This window comes from Cervus canadensis, chromosome 18, assembly GCF_019320065.1.
Source record: "Cervus canadensis isolate Bull #8, Minnesota chromosome 18, ASM1932006v1, whole genome shotgun sequence".
NCBI lineage: Eukaryota > Metazoa > Chordata > Mammalia > Artiodactyla > Cervidae > Cervus > Cervus canadensis.
The window spans coordinates 16,117,893-16,137,880 of NC_057403.1; the positions used below are offsets into that span (position 1 = coordinate 16,117,893).

General features: G+C 54.3%; 2 protein-coding genes across 3 annotated transcripts; both read right to left on the reverse strand.

Moving 5' to 3' along the window:
* Nucleotides 1-561: 561 nt before the first annotated feature.
* On the reverse strand, nucleotides 562-4,450 carry CD79A (CD79a molecule). Its single transcript, XM_043435117.1, has 5 exons — nucleotides 4,145-4,450; nucleotides 2,442-2,738; nucleotides 2,131-2,249; nucleotides 1,168-1,236; nucleotides 562-1,021 (listed from the first exon to the last, which is right to left on the reverse strand). Exons 1-5 carry the CDS (start codon nucleotides 4,218-4,220, stop codon nucleotides 908-910), a joined length of 675 nt encoding a protein of 224 aa, XP_043291052.1. The 5' UTR covers nucleotides 4,221-4,450; the 3' UTR covers nucleotides 562-907.
* Nucleotides 4,451-11,022: 6,572 nt separating this feature from the next.
* On the reverse strand, nucleotides 11,023-18,618 carry RPS19 (ribosomal protein S19). 2 transcript variants are annotated; one of them, XM_043435118.1, is made up of 6 exons: nucleotides 18,107-18,618; nucleotides 17,562-17,632; nucleotides 17,201-17,301; nucleotides 12,521-12,704; nucleotides 11,944-11,998; nucleotides 11,023-11,088 (listed from the first exon to the last, which is right to left on the reverse strand). In XM_043435118.1, the coding sequence occupies exons 2-6, from the start codon at nucleotides 17,630-17,632 to the stop codon at nucleotides 11,062-11,064; spliced, it is 438 nt and encodes a 145-aa protein (XP_043291053.1). In that variant the 5' UTR covers nucleotides 18,107-18,618; the 3' UTR covers nucleotides 11,023-11,061. The 2 variants fall into 2 exon arrangements, with proteins under 2 accessions (XP_043291053.1, XP_043291054.1); XM_043435119.1 differs by lacking the exon at nucleotides 18,107-18,618 and adding an exon at nucleotides 17,920-18,097.
* Between the last annotated feature and the right edge of the window lie 1,370 nt (nucleotides 18,619-19,988).

Genomic DNA, 19,988 nt, shown 5'->3' on the forward strand with positions numbered 1-19,988 from the left:
CCTCCTTGCCTTTCTGTCTCTTCCTGGCCTCTCTCTCTGATGCCCTGTCTCCCCAGTGTCTTTTAGTTCACTTGCTCTGTCTCTCCATCCTTATCTCTGTCTCAATTTCCCTCCCCTCTGTCAGCTCAGACACACTGTACCTCTGTCCTTCTCTCTCATCCCCTCCAGGTCTTCCCACCATCCCCAATTTACCACCACAGGCTCTCCAAAATCCCACTTTTACAAGTCTACTCGCAGAGAACAGGTGTGGCTATGGTCAGGATTTGGTACCAGTCCCAGCAGACAGTCCACTGTGTTTTGGCGACTTAGATGCACGTAAATGAATATAACCGGTTACCTGGGACCCCCCTGTGTCCCCCTCTGCTCAGGCACAGAGCCTGGGGTAGGACCCTTCCCAAGACACTTCCTGTTTTTTCAGGGGATGACCAAGACTGACTACCTGGTCCCAGGTGTGGGGAGTGGGCAGGGGCTGGGGGAGGAGGGGCCTGAGGTCCTGGATTTCTCGGTTTCAGAGAAGGAAGGGGAGTGGTCCCCACGAGATCCATGACTCCTGCGAAGGTCTGCAGTTGGGAAGGATTTATTATCACTAAGTGGCCAGGACAGAGCAGGCAGCGGGGAGGTGACACTACCGAGGCTGCTACAGTCAGCTCCCCTAGAGGCAGTGATTAAGGGCTCATTACCCGCTGGGTGGTGGGTGGGGGAAGCTGGGGAAGGCAGTAGGGGGAGGATTGAGTTAGAGTGTGTGGAGGGGATGAGGACGAGGATGGCCTAGAGGGAAGAAGAGTGGACAGTCCCAAGGGGGAAGTTGAGTCAGGACACTCCCAGGAAAGATTGTGAAAAGAGAGCGGGTTCAGGGGGAAGTAGGGTGAGATGCGGGCTGGGTGCATGGCGGGTCAGCCCGGCGGGGTCACGGCTTCTCCAGCTGAACGTCTCCAATGTGGAGGCTGCCCACATCCTGGTAGGTGCCCTGGAGGCCCCGGGAGATGTCTTCATACATGGAACAGTCATCCAGGTTCAGGCCCTGCGGCAGACACAGGGGGGTGGACCTCAGTGCCCTGGGGCCCAGGTCCCTGCCCCCAACCAACCTCAAGGAGGAACCCTAGGAGACCCCCACCCCCACCCCACAGACCTGCACCCGCTCTGCACCTGCCCCGACCTTCCACTCACCTCATAAAGATTTTCATCTTCGTAGTCATCCTGGATATCAGCCCCGAATTTCATGTTCTGCCATCGTTTCTGTTGAGGGATGGGGAGCCTCAGTGAGTGGGGGCGGAGGGGGGGGAGCGGATAGAGATCATGTTTTCAGACCCTTGTGGCAGCCAGGAGGAGTTAAGGGGCATGCCCAGAGTCACATATCCTGTAAGTGGCAGGTCACTCTGGGTCCAAGCCAGTGTCCTTTTGACTCTCGCCACTGCCCATTCTTCCCCACAAATAGTGAGAGCAATAATACTAAGTGGCTATAGTTGCCTTGTGGCCTAAAGAAAATTTGTTGTTGTTTTAGTCGCTCAGTTGTGTCCGACATTTTTTGCAATCCTGTGGCCTGTAGCCCGCCAGGCTCCTCTGTCCATGGGATTCTCCAGGCAAGAATACTGGAATGGGTTGCCGTTCCCTTCTCCAGGGGATCTTCCCGACCTAAGGATGGAACCCACGTCTCCTGCATTGCAGGCTGATTCTTTTACTGCTGAGCCACTGTGGAAGCTCAGGTACTCTTGCCTGGGAAATCCCATTGGACAGAGGAGCCTGGCGGGCTACAGTCCACCGGGTCGCAAAAGAACTGGACACTACTTAGCGACTGAGCACACACACATGCCAAAGAGACGCTGGTGGGGGTCAGACACTCCGGGATGACACCAGCTCCCAACTCCCCTGGCCTGGGCTACATCTGAAGGGTACAGCCCTCCTGGATAGAGGGGGTCAGTGAGACATCCCTGGGGCTGGAGGTGAAGACAACCCTGTGGGGAGACAGCAAGGACGCCCCTCTGGTCCCAGCACGGTTTAAAACGCGTTCATTCTATTAAATTGTCCTCAGCATCTCGGAGGTGGGTGCTGCCATTCTGCCAAGTTCTAGGCGGGAGGGATTCTTGGGGGCCCGTTGGTCCCCGCGGGGTGGGCCTGGGGGGGGGGGCTCACCCGGAAGAGCAGCAGCGTCCCAGGCACCACGGCGCAGACGAGGAGGATGATGCCCTCGGCGGTGATGATGTTGTTCTTCGTACCCTCCCCCATGTCCAGGAAGGGCCTGGGGAGCGGCTCTGTGAGGAGGGAATACGGCTCAGAGCCCCACCTTGCCCCCTGGCCACGCCCCCAGGCCACGCCCCCTCCAGCGAGGCCCGAGACCTTGGAAGCGGCTCCCGCTTGGCGAGACCCAGGATGCCCGAGATGCAGGCGATGCAGGCTCGGGCTCCATCCCGCTTTCCCGGAGGATGGACGGGATGGGCACTCACCTCGCACGCGGAGGTACGTGCCGCAGGAGCGCTGCATCTTCTTGCCCTCGCTGACTTGGCACCGATACATGCCCCGGTGACTCTTGTTCACTTGCTGGATGATCAGCTCCCCTTTGGGACCCAGGGCCCCGGGATACATCACAGGGGGCCACGAGGAGTTGACTTGGAGGACGTGCCACCACGTGACGTTGGTGTTGCTGCTGCCGTTGTGCGGGCACTGGAGGCGCACCTGCTCCCCCACGCTCACCGTCACCGAGGGTGGGCCCGGCTCCACCCACAGGGCCCAGCACCCGGGGCCTGCAGACAGGAGGCAGTGGGTCAGGGACGGCCCTTGAGGACACCGCCCGAGCGCGGCCCCTGGCATCTGCAGGACTCCTGGCTGCGTGTGCATGTGTGTGTGGGGTGGGGTGTGGAGAAGTGTGAGTGACACACCCGGAGCTGGGGGGGGCTGGGAGGTGCCCCCACTTGCCCCTCCAGGGCCACCTCCTCCCTCTCCCCCCTGCTCTGTGCTTCCACCCACTCTGAGCTCGCTGGCACTTGAATAGGCAGTTCCCTAGGACTAGCAGTGAGTGCCCCAGGCCAGGAAGCACCTTCCAAAATCAGTCTGGGCTTTGCCTCCTCCTGCAGGCCCTCCTGGATTATTTTCTCACCCAGCCCCTGCCCAGCCCCACACTGGCACTTTATTTACTTTGTATAATTGTCACAGAACCCAGAGAAATCAGTTCTGTCATCAACTCATTCTACCAGTGGGCCAGCTGTGACCCACGGCAGCAGGAGTGGCTCAGGGCTTCTACCCCTGGCCCCCTGGCCCTGGGCCTCTTCCTGCCAGTATGTGAGCCTGCCCTGCCCTGTGACCCTGGGCCCGCCCCTCATTCTCCTTAACTTGCTTGTGTCAAGCTGGGGACCGGGGGTGAGGCCAGGGGCTGGGCTGGGCTGGCTGGCTAGAGCTGGAGGGCCTCAGCTGGGTCGAAGGAGATGGGATGGCCCAGGCACAGGGGAAGGCCCAGTTCTGTGCCCCTCCTCCTGGGCCAGTCCGCATGGCTGGCTCTGCCTCTTTTGGAGGGAGGAGGGGAGAGGTGGGGAAGAGAGAAGGAGGAAGAAGTGGGGTAAGAGACAGCAACCTGAGGAGTCACTCCAATCTCAGCTCCCAGTAGAAATTTGGGGTGACTGGCCGTATTTCTCTTAACTCCTCGGTCAAACAGGGTGATCACAGCCCTGCCAGCTGGCATTGTGTGGGAGGGCAAGGGGGAAGGTCACCTACTCCCCCAGCACTGAGAAGGGGTTCACTAAGTAGGGGGTGAGGACTAGGATTCAAGGCAAAAAAGGAGAAAGCTTTTTCTCCCCCCTGAAGCTGACCGCTACCCACCACCGTCCCCTCCCTGCCCCTAGCTCGCTCGGGAGCTCAGTCAGTCAAGGGCAACCTTAGTTCCTTATTTTGATCTGGGGGGAGGAGGGGGTGGGGAAGGTTTCTCCTGCCCTTGCCTCCCTCCACCAGGCCCGGACGCGCCATCAACTTCGCTGAGCCCCCTCCAGCCTCCCATTGGCCTGTTTGGGACAATCAAGCAGGCAGATGCAGTTTCTACAGGGTCTTTTCTAGCCTGCCTCCTGCCAGCTCCTCTCCCTCCCCCTCTGCCTGGGGCCTCTCTCAACAATCTCCCAGTTCCCAGTACCTTCTCCCCAGCACCTGCCTGTTAACCACATACCCAGGCCAGCAGTGGAGATCAGGAGGAGAAAGATGGTGGCAGGCGGGCTTTGCAGGGCTTGGGGACCCCCAGGCATCTTCTCCCAGTGGGTCTGGTTAGTCTGGGTTGTAGCAGTCCTGGGGTACCAGATCCCACCTCGGCTGAGCCCCAAACCCCGCCCCACTTCCTGCCCGGCCCTGCGGAGATGGGCTTCGCTGGCCCCACTGCTGGGCCCTTTGGCTGGCGAGCTGGGGGGGGAGCCCCTGGCGGAGGAGGCTTCAGACTGTGAGTGGAGAGGAACCGCTCCTTGCACCTGTGGCCGCCACAACTCCCTTGAGAGGAGGCTGCTTTGGTGGGGGGAAGAGATTGGTTCAAGGCCTGGCTCGTCACTGGAAAGGAAACCCGCCCTGCCCCCCTGCCCGAGGGAGCCAGGTTTGGGGAGCTTACTGCACAGCGGCAGTCAAGGGTGGTGGTGGTTCCGAGCTTGGTCTTTGCCCCTCATTGGCCTTGGGCAAAACTTGTCCCCTCTCCGAGCCTCTGTGTGCTCACTTCTTTTTTCTAATACTTATTAATTTATTTGTTTGCATTGGGTCTTAGTCGCAGCATATGAGATCTTCGCTGTATCATGTGGGATCTTTTGTTGGGGCACACAGATTCTCTAGTTGTGGCCATGGGCTTACTGCCTTATGGCATGCGGGATCTTAGTTCCCTGACCAGGGCTCAAACCCACGTTCCCTGCCTTGCAGGGCGGCTTCTTAACCATTGGAGCGTGGGGAGTCCCTGAGCCTCTGTGTCCTCACTTCTTGGGGTTGGAAAAGAGAATTTAGAGGTTGTACATGCACAGTGCTGAACACAGGACCCCGGCACGTGATAGGTGCTCAGTAAAGGTTGGTTATTATTAATGTTTATGAGGAATAAAGGCTTCCCTTGGTGGCTCAGTGGTAAAGAATCCACCTGCCAATGCAGGAGACAGGGGTTCAATCCCATGCACACACACATAGAAGGAGATGCAGGAAGAAACCCTGGAGAAGGGAGTGGCTACTCATTTCAGTATTCTTGCCTGGAGAATTCCATGGACAGAGGGGCCTGGTGGGCTATAGTCCATGGGGTCACAAAGAGTCAGACACGACTGAGCAACTAACATACACACATGAGGAATAAATGAGGCAGGCTCACCAGCTATGTGACTAGGTGATGGCTTTCCTTTCTGAGGTTTGGCATTTAAAATATATATATATATATATATATATGTATCATTTTACTTATGTGACAGCGCAGGGTCTTAATTGCGACTTGTGAACGCTAATAAATTGTGGCATGTGGGTTCTAGTTCCCTGACCAGGGATTGAACCCGGATCCCCTGCATTGGGAGCATGGAGTCTTAGCCACTGGACCACCAGGGAAGTCCCTGAGGTTCAGCATTTTTAATCCAAGAGATGAGGATGAAAATATCTCCCTGATGCTGTCATTTAAGATGATATTCCTGACATCCAAGGTCCACAATGGGCTCTTCCCTGGTGTTTTTTCATTTCCGCCACAAGTCAGCAGGGTAGGCCACTTACCGCCCCCGCCCCCCCACCAATTTAAAGGGGTGGAAACTGAGGCCATCACAGAGAGGGGATGCCATCTGTCACTTGCCCAGTGTTCCACAGCCTAATGATGGAGCAGGGATTCCAAGTCACTGACGTGTGTCCAGGTGGCTTTTGAACATCATTTTAGGTCAACTGGGAGGGAAATGAAGCCTGAGGGGTGGGGGAGTGAAATGATATGAAGTTGCTGAGATGTTTGTGAGCTGTTGGGGGACCATGTCACACATGTACACACACATATAAGACACACACACATAAGGGGACACCTAGGAAGAAATTCATGGCAGGGAGATTTTTGGTAGCCAAAACTGGGAAACAGATGAGAAACTCCTTTATAGGAGAATGAATGTATACATTGAGCTATGGTAAGGAGTACATCAAGGCTGTATATTGTTACCCTGCTTATTTAACTTAAATGCAGAGTCCAAGCATCCCCCCAAATTAAAAAATTACATCATGAGAAATGCTGGGCTGGATGAAGCACAAGCTGGAATCAAGATTGCCAGGAGAAATATCAATAACCACAGGTATGAAGATGACACCACCCTTATGGCAGAAAGTGAAGAAGAACTAAAGAGCTTCTTGAGGAAAGTGAAAGAGGAGAGTGAAAAAGTTGGCTTAAAGTTCAACTTTCAGAAAACTAAGATCATGGTATCTGGTCCCATCACTTCATGGCAAATAGATGGGGAACAGTGGAAACAGTGGCTGACTATTTTTTTGGGCTCCAAAATCATTGCAGATGGTGACTGCAGCCAGGAAATTAAAAGACGCTTGCTCCTTGGAAGGAAAATTATGACCAACCTAGACAGCATATCAAAAAGCAGAGACATTACTTTGCCAACAAAGGTCAGTCTAGTCAAGGTTGTGGATTTGCCAGTAGTCATGTACGGATGTGAGAGTTGGACTGTAAAGAAAGCTGAGCGCTGAAGAATTGACGGTTTTGAACTGTGGTGTTGGAGAAGACACTTGAGAGTCCCTTGGACTGCAAGGAGATCCAACCAGTGCATCCTAAAGTAAATCAGTCCTGAGTGTTCATTGGAAGGACTGATGTTGAAGCTGAAACTCCAATACTTTGGCCACCTGATGTGAAGAACTGAGTCATTTGAAAAGACCTTGATGCTGGGAAAGATTGAGGGCAGGAGGAGAAGGGGACGACAGAGGATGAGATAGTTGGATGGCATCACCGACTCAATGGACATGAGTTTAGGTAAACTCCGGGAGTTGGTGATGGACAGGGAGGCTTGGCGTGCTGCAGTCCATGGGGGTCGCAAAGAGTCAGACACGACTGAGCAACTGAAGTGAACTGAACTGACGGTGGTGGTGGTTTAGTTGCTAAGTCGTGTCTGACTCTTGCGACCCTATAGACTGTAGCCCATCAGACTCCTCTGTCCGTGGGGTTGTCCAGGCAACAATACTGGAGTGGGTTGCTGGTTGTTGATGTCGCTCAGTCGTGTCTGACTCTTTGTGACCCCATGGACTGCAGCATGCCAGGCTTCCCTGTCCTTCACCATCTCTTGGAGTTTGCTCAAACTCATGTCCATTGAGTCGGTGATGCCATCCAACCATCTTGTCTTCTATGTCATCCCTTTCCTCTCCCAGCATCAGTCTTTTCCAGTGGGTCAGCTCTTTGCATCAGGTGGCCAAAGTATTGGTTGTCAATAAAGTAGCACACAGCAGGAGTCCGAGCTTCACTTGTCAACAGGGCTGCATCTCAGGACCAACAAAAAAATGAGAAGAAATGGACTGTGGCAGGATCTAGCTGACTTGTTTTCAAAAGGCAAAACAACATGTGCTGTTTAGGGACACATGTGTGCAGGAAAGGGGTGAGCCCATGCAGGGGAGTGACATCCCACTCGCGAGAGGGGTTCCCTCTGGGGGAAGAGTACACAGAAGGCTTCATTTCTCTTAGTTTTAGGTCACTTTACTTTTTAAGCTAGGTAGTGGGTTAATGGGTCCTTGTCACACTATTATACTGTTTTGCGTGGTAAAGTCTTTTGTAATTTAAAAAAGTGCAAATGTCACCCACACAGAAGAAAGTGGGCCTCAAGAGATCACACCTCCTGGGTCTGAATCTCAGCCCTGCTCATCTGAGCCTGTTTCTCCTCCTGTAACTTGGACACAACCCCCCTATCTTGTGAGTCTGTAAGAATATCACAGAGCAGGGTTCCTAGGACACACTTCTTCTTCTCTGGCCCTCAGACCCTCCCCCTTTCCCTCCAGGGACCCAGGTGTTCCGTTGGGCCCCTCTGTATAGCAGGTTATGAGCCCCTCTGTACTAAAGTTCCTCCTTCTGACCCCCACGTAGGAAGATGCCTGGGTGGTCCAGTCGCTGCAGCCCTTAGGAATTCGCCTCCTCCAGCATCCTTCCTGGCCAGGCTGGTTTCCAGGCCCTTGACTGCCCCCCAGTGGCCAGAGGGCTGCAGCTGCCGCATTGCAGGCCCTCTCAGGCAGACTGGTTTGTCTGGGCACCTCCACGACCCACTTACCCAGCACCCCTGGTATCTGGCACTGGGCAAGCTAACCGGATGCTTGGCATTGCATTCCCAGGACGATTCTGGGAAATTTCATTCTCAGTCGACAAAAGAGGAAACTTAGGTCCCAAACAAGGAGTGACTGGCTCAAGGCCATGCCCAGGAGTGTAACCCTTTGGGTCTCATTTTCCTCATTGCTAAGCCCTGCAGTGGCTACCGCCCAGATAGCTGGCTGTAGCTACCAAATGCTGGCTTTGCTACCTCCTAGCTGTAGGTCATGAGGAAAATCACCCATCCCGTGACTTCTTTTTCCCATCTCAAACAGTGGGTGAGTTTGGGGACCTACTTCACAAAAGTATTAAGTGATATGGCTATATAGCACCTCTAGTATTTCAGTCTCTGTCATATCTGATTCTTGCGACCCCATAGGTTATACAGCCCATGCGGTTCTCCAGGCCAGAATACTGGAGTGGGTAGCCTTTCCCTTCTCCAGGGGATCTTCCCAACCCAGGGTTTGAACCCAGGTCTCCCACATTGCAGGCAGATTGTTTACCAGCTGAGCCATAAGGGAAGCCCCTGAGAAATCTATATGCAGGTCAAGAAGCAAGTTAGAACTGGCCATGGAACAACAGACTGGTTCCAAATTGGGAAAGGAGTGTGTCAAGGCTGTATATTGTCACTCTGCTTATTTAACTTATATTCAGAGTACATCATGTGAAATGCCTGGCTGGATGAAGCACAAGCTGGAATCAAGATTGCCAGGAGAAATATCAATAACCTTAGATACGCAGATGACACCACCCTTATGGCAGCAAGGGAAGAAGTGCTAAAGAGCCTCTTGATGAAATTGAAAGAGGAGAGTGAAAAAGTTGGCTTAAAACTCGACATTCAGAATAAGATCATGGCATGTGGTCCCACCACTTCATGGCAAATAGATGGGGAAACAATGGAAACAGTGGCAGACTATTTTCTTAGGCTCCAAAATCACTGCAGATGGTGACTACAGCCAGGAAATTAAAAGACGCTTGCTCCTTGGAAGAAAAGCTATGACCAACAAGAAAAGCTATGACCAACAGCATGTTAAAAACAGAGACATTACTTTACCAACAAAGGTCTGTCTAGTCAAAGCTATGGTTTTTCCAGCAGTCATGTATGAATGTTAGAGTTGGACCAAAAAGAATGCTGAGCGCCGAAGAATTGATGCTTTTGAACTCTCAAGAAGTCTCTTGAGAGTCCTTTGAACTGCAAGGAGATCCAAGCAGTCAGTCCTAAAGGAAATCAGTCCTGAATATTCACTGGCAGGACTGATGCTGAAGCAGAAACTCCAATACTTTGGCCACCTGATGCAAAGAACCGACTAATTGGAAAACACTGATGCTGGGAAACATAGAAGGTAGAAGGGGACGACAGAGGATGAGATGGCTGAATGGCATCACCGACATGATGGACAGGAGTTTGAGTAAGCTCTGGGAGTTGGTGATGGACAGGGCAGCCTGGAGTGCTGCAATCCATGAGGTCGCAAGGGTTCACACACTACTGAATGACTGAACTGGAGTACTTGGGTACAAACACACTGGTCGGCTCTAGTCCAGTGTTCACATCAGTAACTTCCAGCCCTGGCAACTTTTGAGCTGGGGGCAGTAGTGCCAAAGGTGTATGACTCTGTGGCCTGATATTTTCACTTTGAACATCTTGGTACACCAGGTATGCTGCTTTGGGCCGAGACAGGGAACCTCCCAGAATCCCTCAGGCAGGATTAAGTAGCTTTACAAACAAGACCAGGCTGAGGGTAAGCTGCTCAGGGTCACAGCAATTATGGGCAGTAGCAGAACTCAAACCCATGTCATCCCGAGTCCAGAAGTCAGGCATGGCACTGGGTCTGATCTCAGTGGTAACTTGGGGTGGAGGAACCTCAGGGGTTGTGGCCTAGCCAGTTTGGGCTCAGCATTTTGGCTTTTCCCAGCAGGGAGGTGTGCCCAGTCCCCAGGGTGGTAGAGTGTCCTATGAAGGCAAGGCTTCTCCCTCCAGGATTAAAAGGGTGTCCTGCTCCAACCAGGGACCCAGGTACAGGTAGAGTTCCTGTTCCATCAGTCGAAGTTGCTCAGTGTCCCGCTCTTTGTGACCCCATGGACTGTAGCCTACCAGGTTCCTCTGTCCATGGAATTCTCCAGGCAGTAATACTGGAGTAGGTAGCCGTTCCCTTCTGCAGGGAAGACTTCTTTACTGTCTGAACTACCAGGAAGGTCCCATCAGTGCCAAGAACCAATCGCCATGGAGACCCAGAGGGGGCAGGGCACCAAGAGGGCCCCAGACCGCAGGTGTCACATCCATCCCCTGGGGAGGGAAGTTAACACCCTGGTCCCAGCTGGGTCCGTGCTGCCGCTTCTCCTTGTTGAAGGGGGTACAGCAGGGCCCAGGCTAGAAGTCCCAAGCAGATCAGGGAAAGGACGCGCACACCAGGCCAAGGTCAAACCCTCGGGCGGAAGGCACACCAAGGACCACCTGGAGCGAGGGCTGTTTGTCCCTGTCTGCTTCCTGCAGGGAAGCAGCACTTGAGCCCCAGGGCCCCTCCTGCTTTGTTCCAGCAGGACCACTGCTTGAACTTTCAGTTTCTTTTTTCTGAGACTTGCTGTGGAAAGACGCGCAGAGGCCCTAGGTCATACACCAGCACCTTGCCCACGTGGGGTAGAACCCATTTGAATCTGGAGGCCAGGCCTCAGGTTTCTGGGGCTGTTGAGTATGACAACCATCCAGGAAGCCCCTGACGCCTCTTTCACCAGGGAAGGGAAGTGCTCCTTCCTCATGCCCCACCCCTCAAAACAGGAGACCCAGACCAGGGTTACGAATGAGGCAATTTATTAACCCAGCATCATTTGTTCTAATGCTTCTTGTTGGCAGCTGCCACCTGTAGGAAAGATGGACAAATAGTTACGATCAGCTGTGGGCCTGTGTTCAGGCACTTCACAGAAGCTCCCCACTAACCAGGGGGCACCAGGCCTCCTGATTTGTGGTTTCTGATGTATTCATCTCACCAGATGCTCACAGCCTCGGGCACTTCCCCCTTTTACAGAATCAGAAACTGGGACTCAAGCGAGCACTGCAGTATGATCCTGACCTCTGCCCATCACCCCAGTCTACACTGCCAGGCCCTGCACTGCCCCTACCGTCTGCCAGGCCACCTCCCGCTCCCAGAGGGCTGATACGCTGCTCTTGTCTGACACTCAGGGACTCCACAGTCCAAGGCTCCTAGGGGGCCTAAGTCAATGATACACAAAGAAGAAAACCAACAGCAGGTTCGTGCCGGGCCCGGGGCTCCTGCTGCTTTAGCTCGTGAATCCTCGCCACCACCCTGGGAAGTGGCCAAGAGCATCACTCCCGACAGGGAGACTGGCCCAGGGTGTCTTGTCAGTCAGCCTCCACATGGAGGCCAGGTTCCGTGGCACCCCGCCCAATGCTCTGTGAGGATCAGGAGTAAGGAAGAAACCCTGCCGTCAGAATCAGAAGGCTGACCTGGGGAGACGGAGTGGCCTCTGTGGGAGCGTGCCCTGCAGAAGAGGCCCAGCTGGCTGCACCTAGGCCCGGGGCTCCCTTCACCCAGGGCCCTGCATTCCAACCTGTCTCCCACCCCCCGTGATGGGAAGTCTGTTAGAAACGATCTTTCTCCTGCACCCCCACTTCCCTGGCTGTACCCTCCAGGGTACAAAACTGTCAAAATCCAGGCTCCAGAGGCCCCCGGGTGGTGACCCAAGTCCCCACTCACCTGTCCAGCGATTCTGTCCAGATCTCTCTGTCCCTGAGGTGTCAGTTTGCGGCCCCTGTGGGAGAGAAGGGTCACGCAGGCCCAGGTGAGCGTGGACTCTCACCAGCATCCCTGGTCCCGGCCAGGCCTCCCCTGGACATGAGCCAGGCTTCCCAAGGAGGCACCTGGCTGCAGGACCTCACGACGCCAGCCAAGTCCCACTCAGGCCCCCAGTCGGCTGCATTCTAACAAGCTGGAGGCTGCAGTGGGAACCCCCCCTCTTCCTGAGCTGATGGGGTGTCGTTTCTGCAAGCAATAGATCAAAAGCCCCGAAAAATCAATTGGGAAAAGTTAACGAGCAGGCTAATGAAAGCGGACAGTCGCTAAATTACCTTCCTGGAGTCTGGAGTAGTCAGCCAGAGAGGTCGGGGCGAAGCCCCTCGGCTGCTCGCTCTTCTGAAGAACCCCCTGCCTGCCCGAGGGCCAGGACATACCTGACACCTCACTGAGGGCAGAGGGGGATGGTCCTCCATAAAGGCACCACTGGGGATCTGGCCCCAAGCACCCTCATGTGCCCAGCGTCCCCTCGCTGGCTTACCCATCTTGGTCCTTTTCCACCATTTTCAGCCCCTCCAGGGCTTGGAGGACCCGCCGGGCCACGCTCTTGGAGCCTCTGCTGAAGTGGCTGGGCATGACGCCGTTCCTCTGACGCCCACCATAGATCTTGGTCATGGAGCCAACCCCAGCGCCACCCCGGAGGTACAGGTGGCGTGCCGTGGAAGCTGGGTGGGAGGAAAAGGAGGCTGGAGACCCCGTCTCAGGCACAGAAGCCCACAGGAAAGGGTCACACACTGAATTCTGCAGGGAGCGGAGTCTCACCATCTTACAGTCGGGGAAACGGAGAACAGGCGAATGCACCCAAGGCTCCAGTAACACCTGACCACCACCCCCAGATCGGGAGCCTGGGGTGCACCGGCAGTGGAGAATGCTTCAGCCACGTGACCAGGCAGATCCTGCTGCCCCGGCCAAGTGGTGAGGTGGACCTGAGGTTTCATGGACAGAGCCCAGCAAATGTCTGAGCCGTGACCGTCCACAACCAGCTGTCCGGGGGCTCTGCAGGGCTGCAGAGTTGTAGAAGGGACCTACTGATTGCCCCACTACCGTCCCAGGCCTGCCCTGAAGAGCTCGGGTTCGCGGTGGCAGCGGTGCTGACATCCTAACGCCATGGACGATCCCAACCTGAAGGTATGTCAGCCTGCTCCGTGGACTGGGGTTTCTGGCTCGGGCAAGTCCCCTGGCCAGTCTCCTTGGAAATCTCTTCTGTCCAACTGCAACACTGGCCCGCCAGGCCCTGTGCCACCTGCTTTTCACTCTCTCCTGTGAGTAGTAAGATAGCCTCAGGGGCCAGCCTGATAGTGTGGCTGCTCTGGAGGGACAGACAGCCCCGCAGATGGTTCTGGTTTTCTACCTCAGGGAGCCACTGGGGTCTGAAAGAGCTGGGGCCCAGATGCTGGCCACCACACAGCCCTGCCTGGCTGAAAGCTCAAGGGTAGGGACTCCAGGTCCCCACACGTTAGGATTCTCCTCGGTCCTGAGAATGAGTCAGAAGTTATGACTTGCTGCTAAGAGTCACACCACCTCCCTGTGTCAAGAGCTGGGGTGGGGGGAGGGGTGGTATAAAGTGTAACTGACCAGGTGAGGTGGGCTCCTCCTCCCCGGGCAGTACCTGCACACAACCCATTGTCGGCCCGCCTCCAGACACGGACGCAGGCTACAGGGGCGTATCACGGAGCGCTAACTCCTGCCACTTCACCAGGGCCACTGAGCAGCCTCTCCCTGGTATCATTGCCTATGGCCCTGCCCCCTTTAAATCACTCTCCTTGGTTCTTTCTGTCCCCATGCCATCCTCTATACCAGGGATCTGACCCCTCTTCCAGGCATCAAGCAGTCTACCCACTGCCAGGATCAAGAGACTCACCTCTTATAAGACCCCCCCGCCCCCAATTCCCTCAACAACCCTTCTGCCAGGGGAGTAACCTCATGGAGAAATGGCCTTCAAGACCAGTACAAATGCCCAATGGCCACCTCCCCACCACACCTGCCTGGCCATGCCCTGGTTCCATGTGGAGATCCACTCTCCACTTGGGACGTGGAAGGCATGAGAGCCCCACAGAAGGGTTAAGATGAACACCCCTGATTTCACCAACACCTGGAAGAGGCTGCACACTAGAAATGAATTTTGCTGAACCAGGACAGCACTCAGTCTCACCATGGAAAGGGGTGAGCTCCCTGGTAGCTGGGGTTTGAACCCCAACATGGCTCCCTGTCAGCTGTGACAGAGCCCACCCATGTCTAGTGGCCAGTGGCCTGGTACTCACAGGGACAACTTACTCAAGTCCCCAGCAGCAAAAGTCAGAGAACAAACTCCAACAAAGCCCAACTATAGTTTCTCCTGGGTGGATTTCACACCTTTCTTAACACCACTAAAACTATTAGGTGTGGGGGACATCCCTGGTGGTCCAGTGGTTAGGACCCTGTTTTCTCACTGCCAAGGGCCTGTGTTCGACCGCTGATGGAGGAACTAAGTGGCGTGGCAACCCCCCCACCCCCCACTATCCAGTGTGGCAGATACCAGGTCCTCCCCCATCACAGCGGTTTGTGCAGATTATTTTTCTGACCCGTTAGAAGGGAGAACAAGAGTATTAATTTCACAAATTGGAAATTAACAGTCAAAATACTGAGTTCTACAGAAACACTGACCCCCTTTTACCTCCTTCTCCTCAGCCCTTCAGACCTAGGCCGAGGTCCCAGCGCCTCCTCCTGAAGTGGAGCTGTAAGGGCGCAAATCCAGGCCATCCCGAGGGTGTTTATGATGGCCTCAGTGAATGAGGTGCTGCCACAAATGGCTTTCCCTTCAGCCTCTCCAAAGGTGTCCTTCTGCTCCTTCTAGGGAGACCCGGATGAGGAGTCACTCCTACCTCAGGACCACGCAGCACCCTAAACCCCTGCTAGGTATCCTGTTGGGCCCCCAAGTGGAAGAGGGGGCAGGGCATACTCCACTTAGCAAATGGCAGACCAAACGAGGCTTTGGTCTTCGCAGCCTAGCAAGCCACCAGTCCATGTTAAGTTCACGTTCATGGCTCCATCATGACCCACCGAATCATAAGGCGGGGAAAGGCAACTGCTCAGATTGGGACTGGCCTCCACCTTACAGTAAAATGCATTCAGTGGGAACTCCCTGGCAGTCCAGGGGTCAGGACTCTGCTTTCACTGCCCAGAGCCTGGGTTCAATCCATGGTCAGGGAACTAAGATTTTGCAAGCTGTTTGGCATGGTGGGGGGAGAGAAAAGGGATTCAGGTGCCCCAATCCAACAGCTGCTCACTCACTGCCAGACACACTGTATTCTTACCTCCCTCTCAAGTAGGCCCATCCGAGCACTCGTATCTACCCAGGGCCACAATGCAGCACCCCATTCAAAGCCCACAGTCTCCCCTCGACCCCCCTCCTCCCCTTAGAGCAGGTCCCTGCTCCCCTGAAACAGGGTCCATCTCCACACCCCATCCCTCACACACTCCCAACACCACTGCCTGGAGGCCATTCATCCCTACAGATAACCGCACCCCTTCCAGACCACCCTTACAAAGGCCCTGTCACTTACGTGGCCCTTGTAATCTACACCTGAGATCTACAGATTTTGGTCTTGGTCGTCAGCCTGCCACACCCTCCCCCAGGGTCTTCATCTGTCAGTCTGCATGACTCTCCTCATCCAGAGTATGAACTGAACAAACTCAGTAGGAGCACTCCAGATTTCAACACAGGTTGGCAAACTTTTCCTCTTGCAGGGCAAGCAGAGGACGCACACCCAGCATGAGGTGTTAGGGAAGGTACACAGTGGACAGAAAGGGGCCACAGCAACTACAAAGATGACCAGCAGGCTCAACTAGGTGTGTATTACCCATGGCCTTTCCCCCACCCCACAACCTCCCCCGACCTAGAAACGCCAAGTAGAGAATGTTGCCGAGGGAAAAGAGCTGCCCACCACCAACTCCCCAAGTGATGACAAGGCCGAGGGGACTGTGGTCTCAGGAGCAGGCAGACCTCATGTATTAACCACTCTGACATCAACAGCGATTCAGCTACCACCAGTCCCTATGTGGGAGGTTTCTGCTAAGTACAGATTACACAACATAGGCATATTCACCCACGAAATGAGAAAAACCACTAGTCTTTCTCCAAATCTCGGGCATCACAAAAGAGCAGTCAGGACCATGCAAACCTTGCTTCCCAAGACAGGTGAAAGGGGTGGCAGTGGTGGTCTTGTCCACCCTGTCCCACCCCCCATCTTTCTTTCTAAAAACACTGAAATGAGTAGGTGGATAAGCTACCCACCCCACTCACCTCACAATCATCAAGGCTCAGACTACAAAACACTTCATGTTCTGAGATACTGGGCAACCTGACCAAGGCCAACTCTTCTCAAAGTCATGCTGGAGTTTTGTCAACTTCTCAACTCTGCTTCCCACCCACTTCCCACATGGAGACCAGCAGTCGTCAGGACAGAACCCCCACTTCACAGAGGAGGAAGGTTGAGAGTGGAGAGGTTGAGAGCTCGTAGTGAAGGTCTGTGCAGAGGCTGCTTGCTGCCTTGGCACAATCCAGGGCGGAACCCCATCTCCCACTCCCAAGATAAGCGTCATGGGGGTGACTGCTTGGAGAAACTTCAATCATTAAAAAGACAGATAAGACAGTACTAGCACTGTGCGGTCAGGGGCTATATTTAAGCCAGTCCTTACTGAAGGATTAATTAATAAAAAGGATTAATAAAAAGAGAAGGAGCTGGTACAGAGTGACCATAAGTTTTCTTCTGAGCACTTGAGACTTGTCAAGATTTAGAATAACTGGGTCACATTTCCAACCCCTTTGTTAGGAACAACTTCTTAAAGAGAAGGAGATAAGCTAGAGTGATAACCTGAATGAAAACAGAAAAGAGACACTGAAAGGACAACGACTTTATAAAATGAACTACCTCTAGACAAAAGATGAACACTTTACTCATTGTCCCTGGGATGCCCTCGAGGCTCCGAGGAAAGCATGGGTCCTCACATAAAATCGCTTACAAATGAACAAATATCAACAACACAAAATTACCCTACATCACACAAAGTATGCAATGACAGAGTCAAGTATTTCTCTCTTGTAACTTCTGGGGACAAGTTAAGAACTCACAAAGGAGACACCCAGCCCTCCACTCCCCATCCAAAGGCCCCAGTTCCTCACCAGCTCGTGTGTAGAACCAGTTCTCATCGTAGGGAGCAAGTTCTTTATGCTTGGCCAGCTTGACGGTGTCCACCCATTCAGGGACTTTCAGCTTCCCGGACCTGGGACCAGGACAGCCAGAAAGGCACAATTCAGAAGCCTCCACAAGCTCCATCCCCATTCCCTTCCATCAGCACAACTGTACACCACTAGGAGCCCACTGTGCCCCAGAACAGGAAAAATACTGCAACTCAAACACAACCCAGGCCTCATGTAGAAAGAGTGGACTCCACACTGACCACCACCAAGCCTCCCCAGCCAGGAAAAGAAAGCCCAGAGGCATTGGACAAGACTAGAGCCCCCACCCAGTCCCCACACTCACTTTTTGAGGAAGGCTGCCAGAGCTCTGACGAACTCCTGCTGGTTCACGTCTTTTACAGTAACTCCAGGCATCTGCGGGCAAGGTCGAGCATGAGAACACAGGTTGGATGGAGAAGAATGCCAACGGCCCGGGCCCAGTCCCACGGCGACGTAACCGCCGGACTCACCCTACTTTCCGAAGGCCCTACTGCAACTCCCCGCTTTAGAGGCCCAAGCGCCCGCGGGTCTTACAGAGCTTACCGCAGACCACGGTCTCTCTGGGGCGCATTAACACTGCCTGACCCCGTTTGTGAAGACGCTGTACGTCGCCAACCCCTGATTCTGACCCCCACCCCGCCCCCGCTTTCCCGGGTTTCCACCTGGCCCAGCCGCGGTTCCCGGACCGCGCGGATCAGACATGTCCGGGCCTGCCGCTCGCACGTGGCCGCGGCTCTAGGGGGCGGGGCGGCCCACGCGGGTGCCCCGGAGCCCCCAGGCACGCTCCCCGGGCTCGAAAATCGAGCCCCGACTCCCCGCGCCCAGGTCGCACCGGAGCACTCTTCTTACCGTGCGGCCTCCGCGCTGCCAGCCAGGGGAAAGGGAGCAACGGGGTTTCCCGGGCGCACAAGTCGGGCGTCGGTTATCGCGAGAGTTCCGGAGCTCGCGAGACCGGGTTTACAAAAAAGGTGGCTCCGCCTCTCTCAGGGCAAAGGTGGCTTCGCCTTCGCGGACGTGGGCGGGTTTGGTGGGAGGGTGGAGGCTTTTTCCTCCTCGCTCTTCTTTCTCCTGCAGCGAGATAGAGTGAGGAGCTCTAATCTCGAGCAGGAGGGAATCTAGCTTCGTTTGCATCAATCGTGGATGGGACGAATAGCGGCGGAGGCTGTATCTCCTGGCGGAAGTCATGGGGAAGCTGGCTGGGCGGGAAATAGACCGGGGCCTCCAGCGGGACCATCCCTTTTTCCGAGTGGAAGTGGCTTTTCTGGCCGAAGGTGGGGCTAGTAAGGGCGGAACTGTGACCGGGAGCCGAGAGGCAGGACACGGAAGAATTGCGGCCAGTCTGCCCTTTCTCGATCAGCAGTACTCGCGAGAGCAGGAGACGGAAGCCCCACCCTTCTTAGGGCGGAAATTGCTTCACCGTGGCCCAGCAGAGCGGAGTGCGAATGAGGCCCTGGAGGCGGGGAGCAGAAAAGGGCAGGAACAGAAGCAGAGGCGGGACCTTCGAAGTTCAACTCTGCTTCCTAAAGCCCGAGTCTCTTCGGACATGTGTGTGCGCTTAGTCACTCAGTCCTGTCAGACTCTTTGTGACCCCATGGACTGTATCCCACCAGGCTCCTCTGCCCATGGGGATTCTCCAGCCAAGAATAAGGGAGTGGATTGCCTTGCCCTCCTCCAGGGGATCTTACCAACCCAGGGATCAAACCCAGGCCTCCCGCATTGCAGGCAGATTCTTTACCTGGGACGCCCCTCTTCGGACAAAGTGCACACAGACTAATTCTATCGACAAATGTTTTTTGTGTGGCTACTCTGTGCAAGGAACAGGTAAACATGTATAGTGTTACATGCATTATCTAGGTTAATCCGTCTAAGGTCCGAGAACACAGAGGACACACCTGTGGTTTGATGAAGTTGCTGACTTGCTGCGAGGAGAAAATATTGAAATATGAATCCTAATGTAAACTATAATGTGTCAGCGTAGACTCCGCAATTCTAACAAATGTACTACTCTGATGTGTGATGCTGATAGGAGGGGAGGCTTTGGGGAGCAAGGGGAATATGAGAGCTCTTACTTTCTGCTCAATTTTGCTATGAACCTAAAAACTGCTTGAAAGAAAACTCTTAAAACGTGGTTTGAGAGGGACTTCCCAGGTGGTCCAGTGGCTAAGACTCTGAGCTCCCAAAGCAGGGGTCCCATGTTCGATCCCTAGTCAGGGAACTAGATCTCACATGCCGAAACTAAGAGTTCACATGCTGCGACTAAGAGTTTGCCTGCCACAACTGAAGATCCTCCAGGCTCAGCCAAATAAATAAATAAATAATTTTTAAAAAATGGTTTGAGGGTAGGAAGTTGTTCACGTTGTGATGAGGGGAGAAGCCATGTTACAGTGAACTTTGTAGGAAAAAAAATATTCCTAAGGAATCAAGACAGCGTGTTTAGTCATTTATGCTGAGTGGCCAGAGAGGAGTTCAATGCAGGCTCTGCCCTCTTAGAGTACTAATTCTTAGAGGGGAAGACGTGGTTGGACAGGCCCAGCTCAAGGTGATCAGGCTGGTAAACTAGGGGCCAAGGGCCCCTGAGGAATGTAAGGAAGCCTATCTAAGGGGCTTATTAGAAATATTAAGTCAGATGAAAAGAATGAGGGTCTATGTAGGGCATGGGTTATAGAACTGTCTATGTGAATGTATGTTGGCGGCTGCAGAGCCAGCTACACAATGTGACAGGGATGCAGGA

What these genes read in the sequence shown, in the direction of transcription:
- CD79A (XM_043435117.1), bottom strand. Translation starts at nt 4,220, where the DNA reads ATGCCTGGGGGTCCCCAAGCCCTGCAAAGCCCGCCTGCCACCATCTTT. An exon ending in GGACGCTGCTGCTCTTCCGG is followed by an intron (nt 1,237 to 2,130) that starts GTGAGCCCCCCC and finishes ATCCCTCAACAG; the next exon opens with AAACGATGGCAGAACATGAA. An exon ending in AAGATGAAAATCTTTATGAG is followed by an intron (nt 1,022 to 1,167) that starts GTGAGTGGAAGG and finishes TGTCTGCCGCAG; the next exon opens with GGCCTGAACCTGGATGACTG.
- RPS19 (XM_043435118.1), bottom strand. Translation starts at nt 17,632, where the DNA reads ATGCCTGGAGTTACTGTAAAAGACGTGAACCAGCAGGAGTTCGTCAGA. An exon ending in CTGGTTCTACACACGAGCTG is followed by an intron (nt 12,705 to 17,200) that starts GTGAGGAACTGG and finishes CCTCCCACCCAG; the next exon opens with CTTCCACGGCACGCCACCTG. An exon ending in GTGGAAAAGGACCAAGATGG is followed by an intron (nt 11,999 to 12,520) that starts GTAAGCCAGCGA and finishes TCTCTCCCACAG; the next exon opens with GGGCCGCAAACTGACACCTC.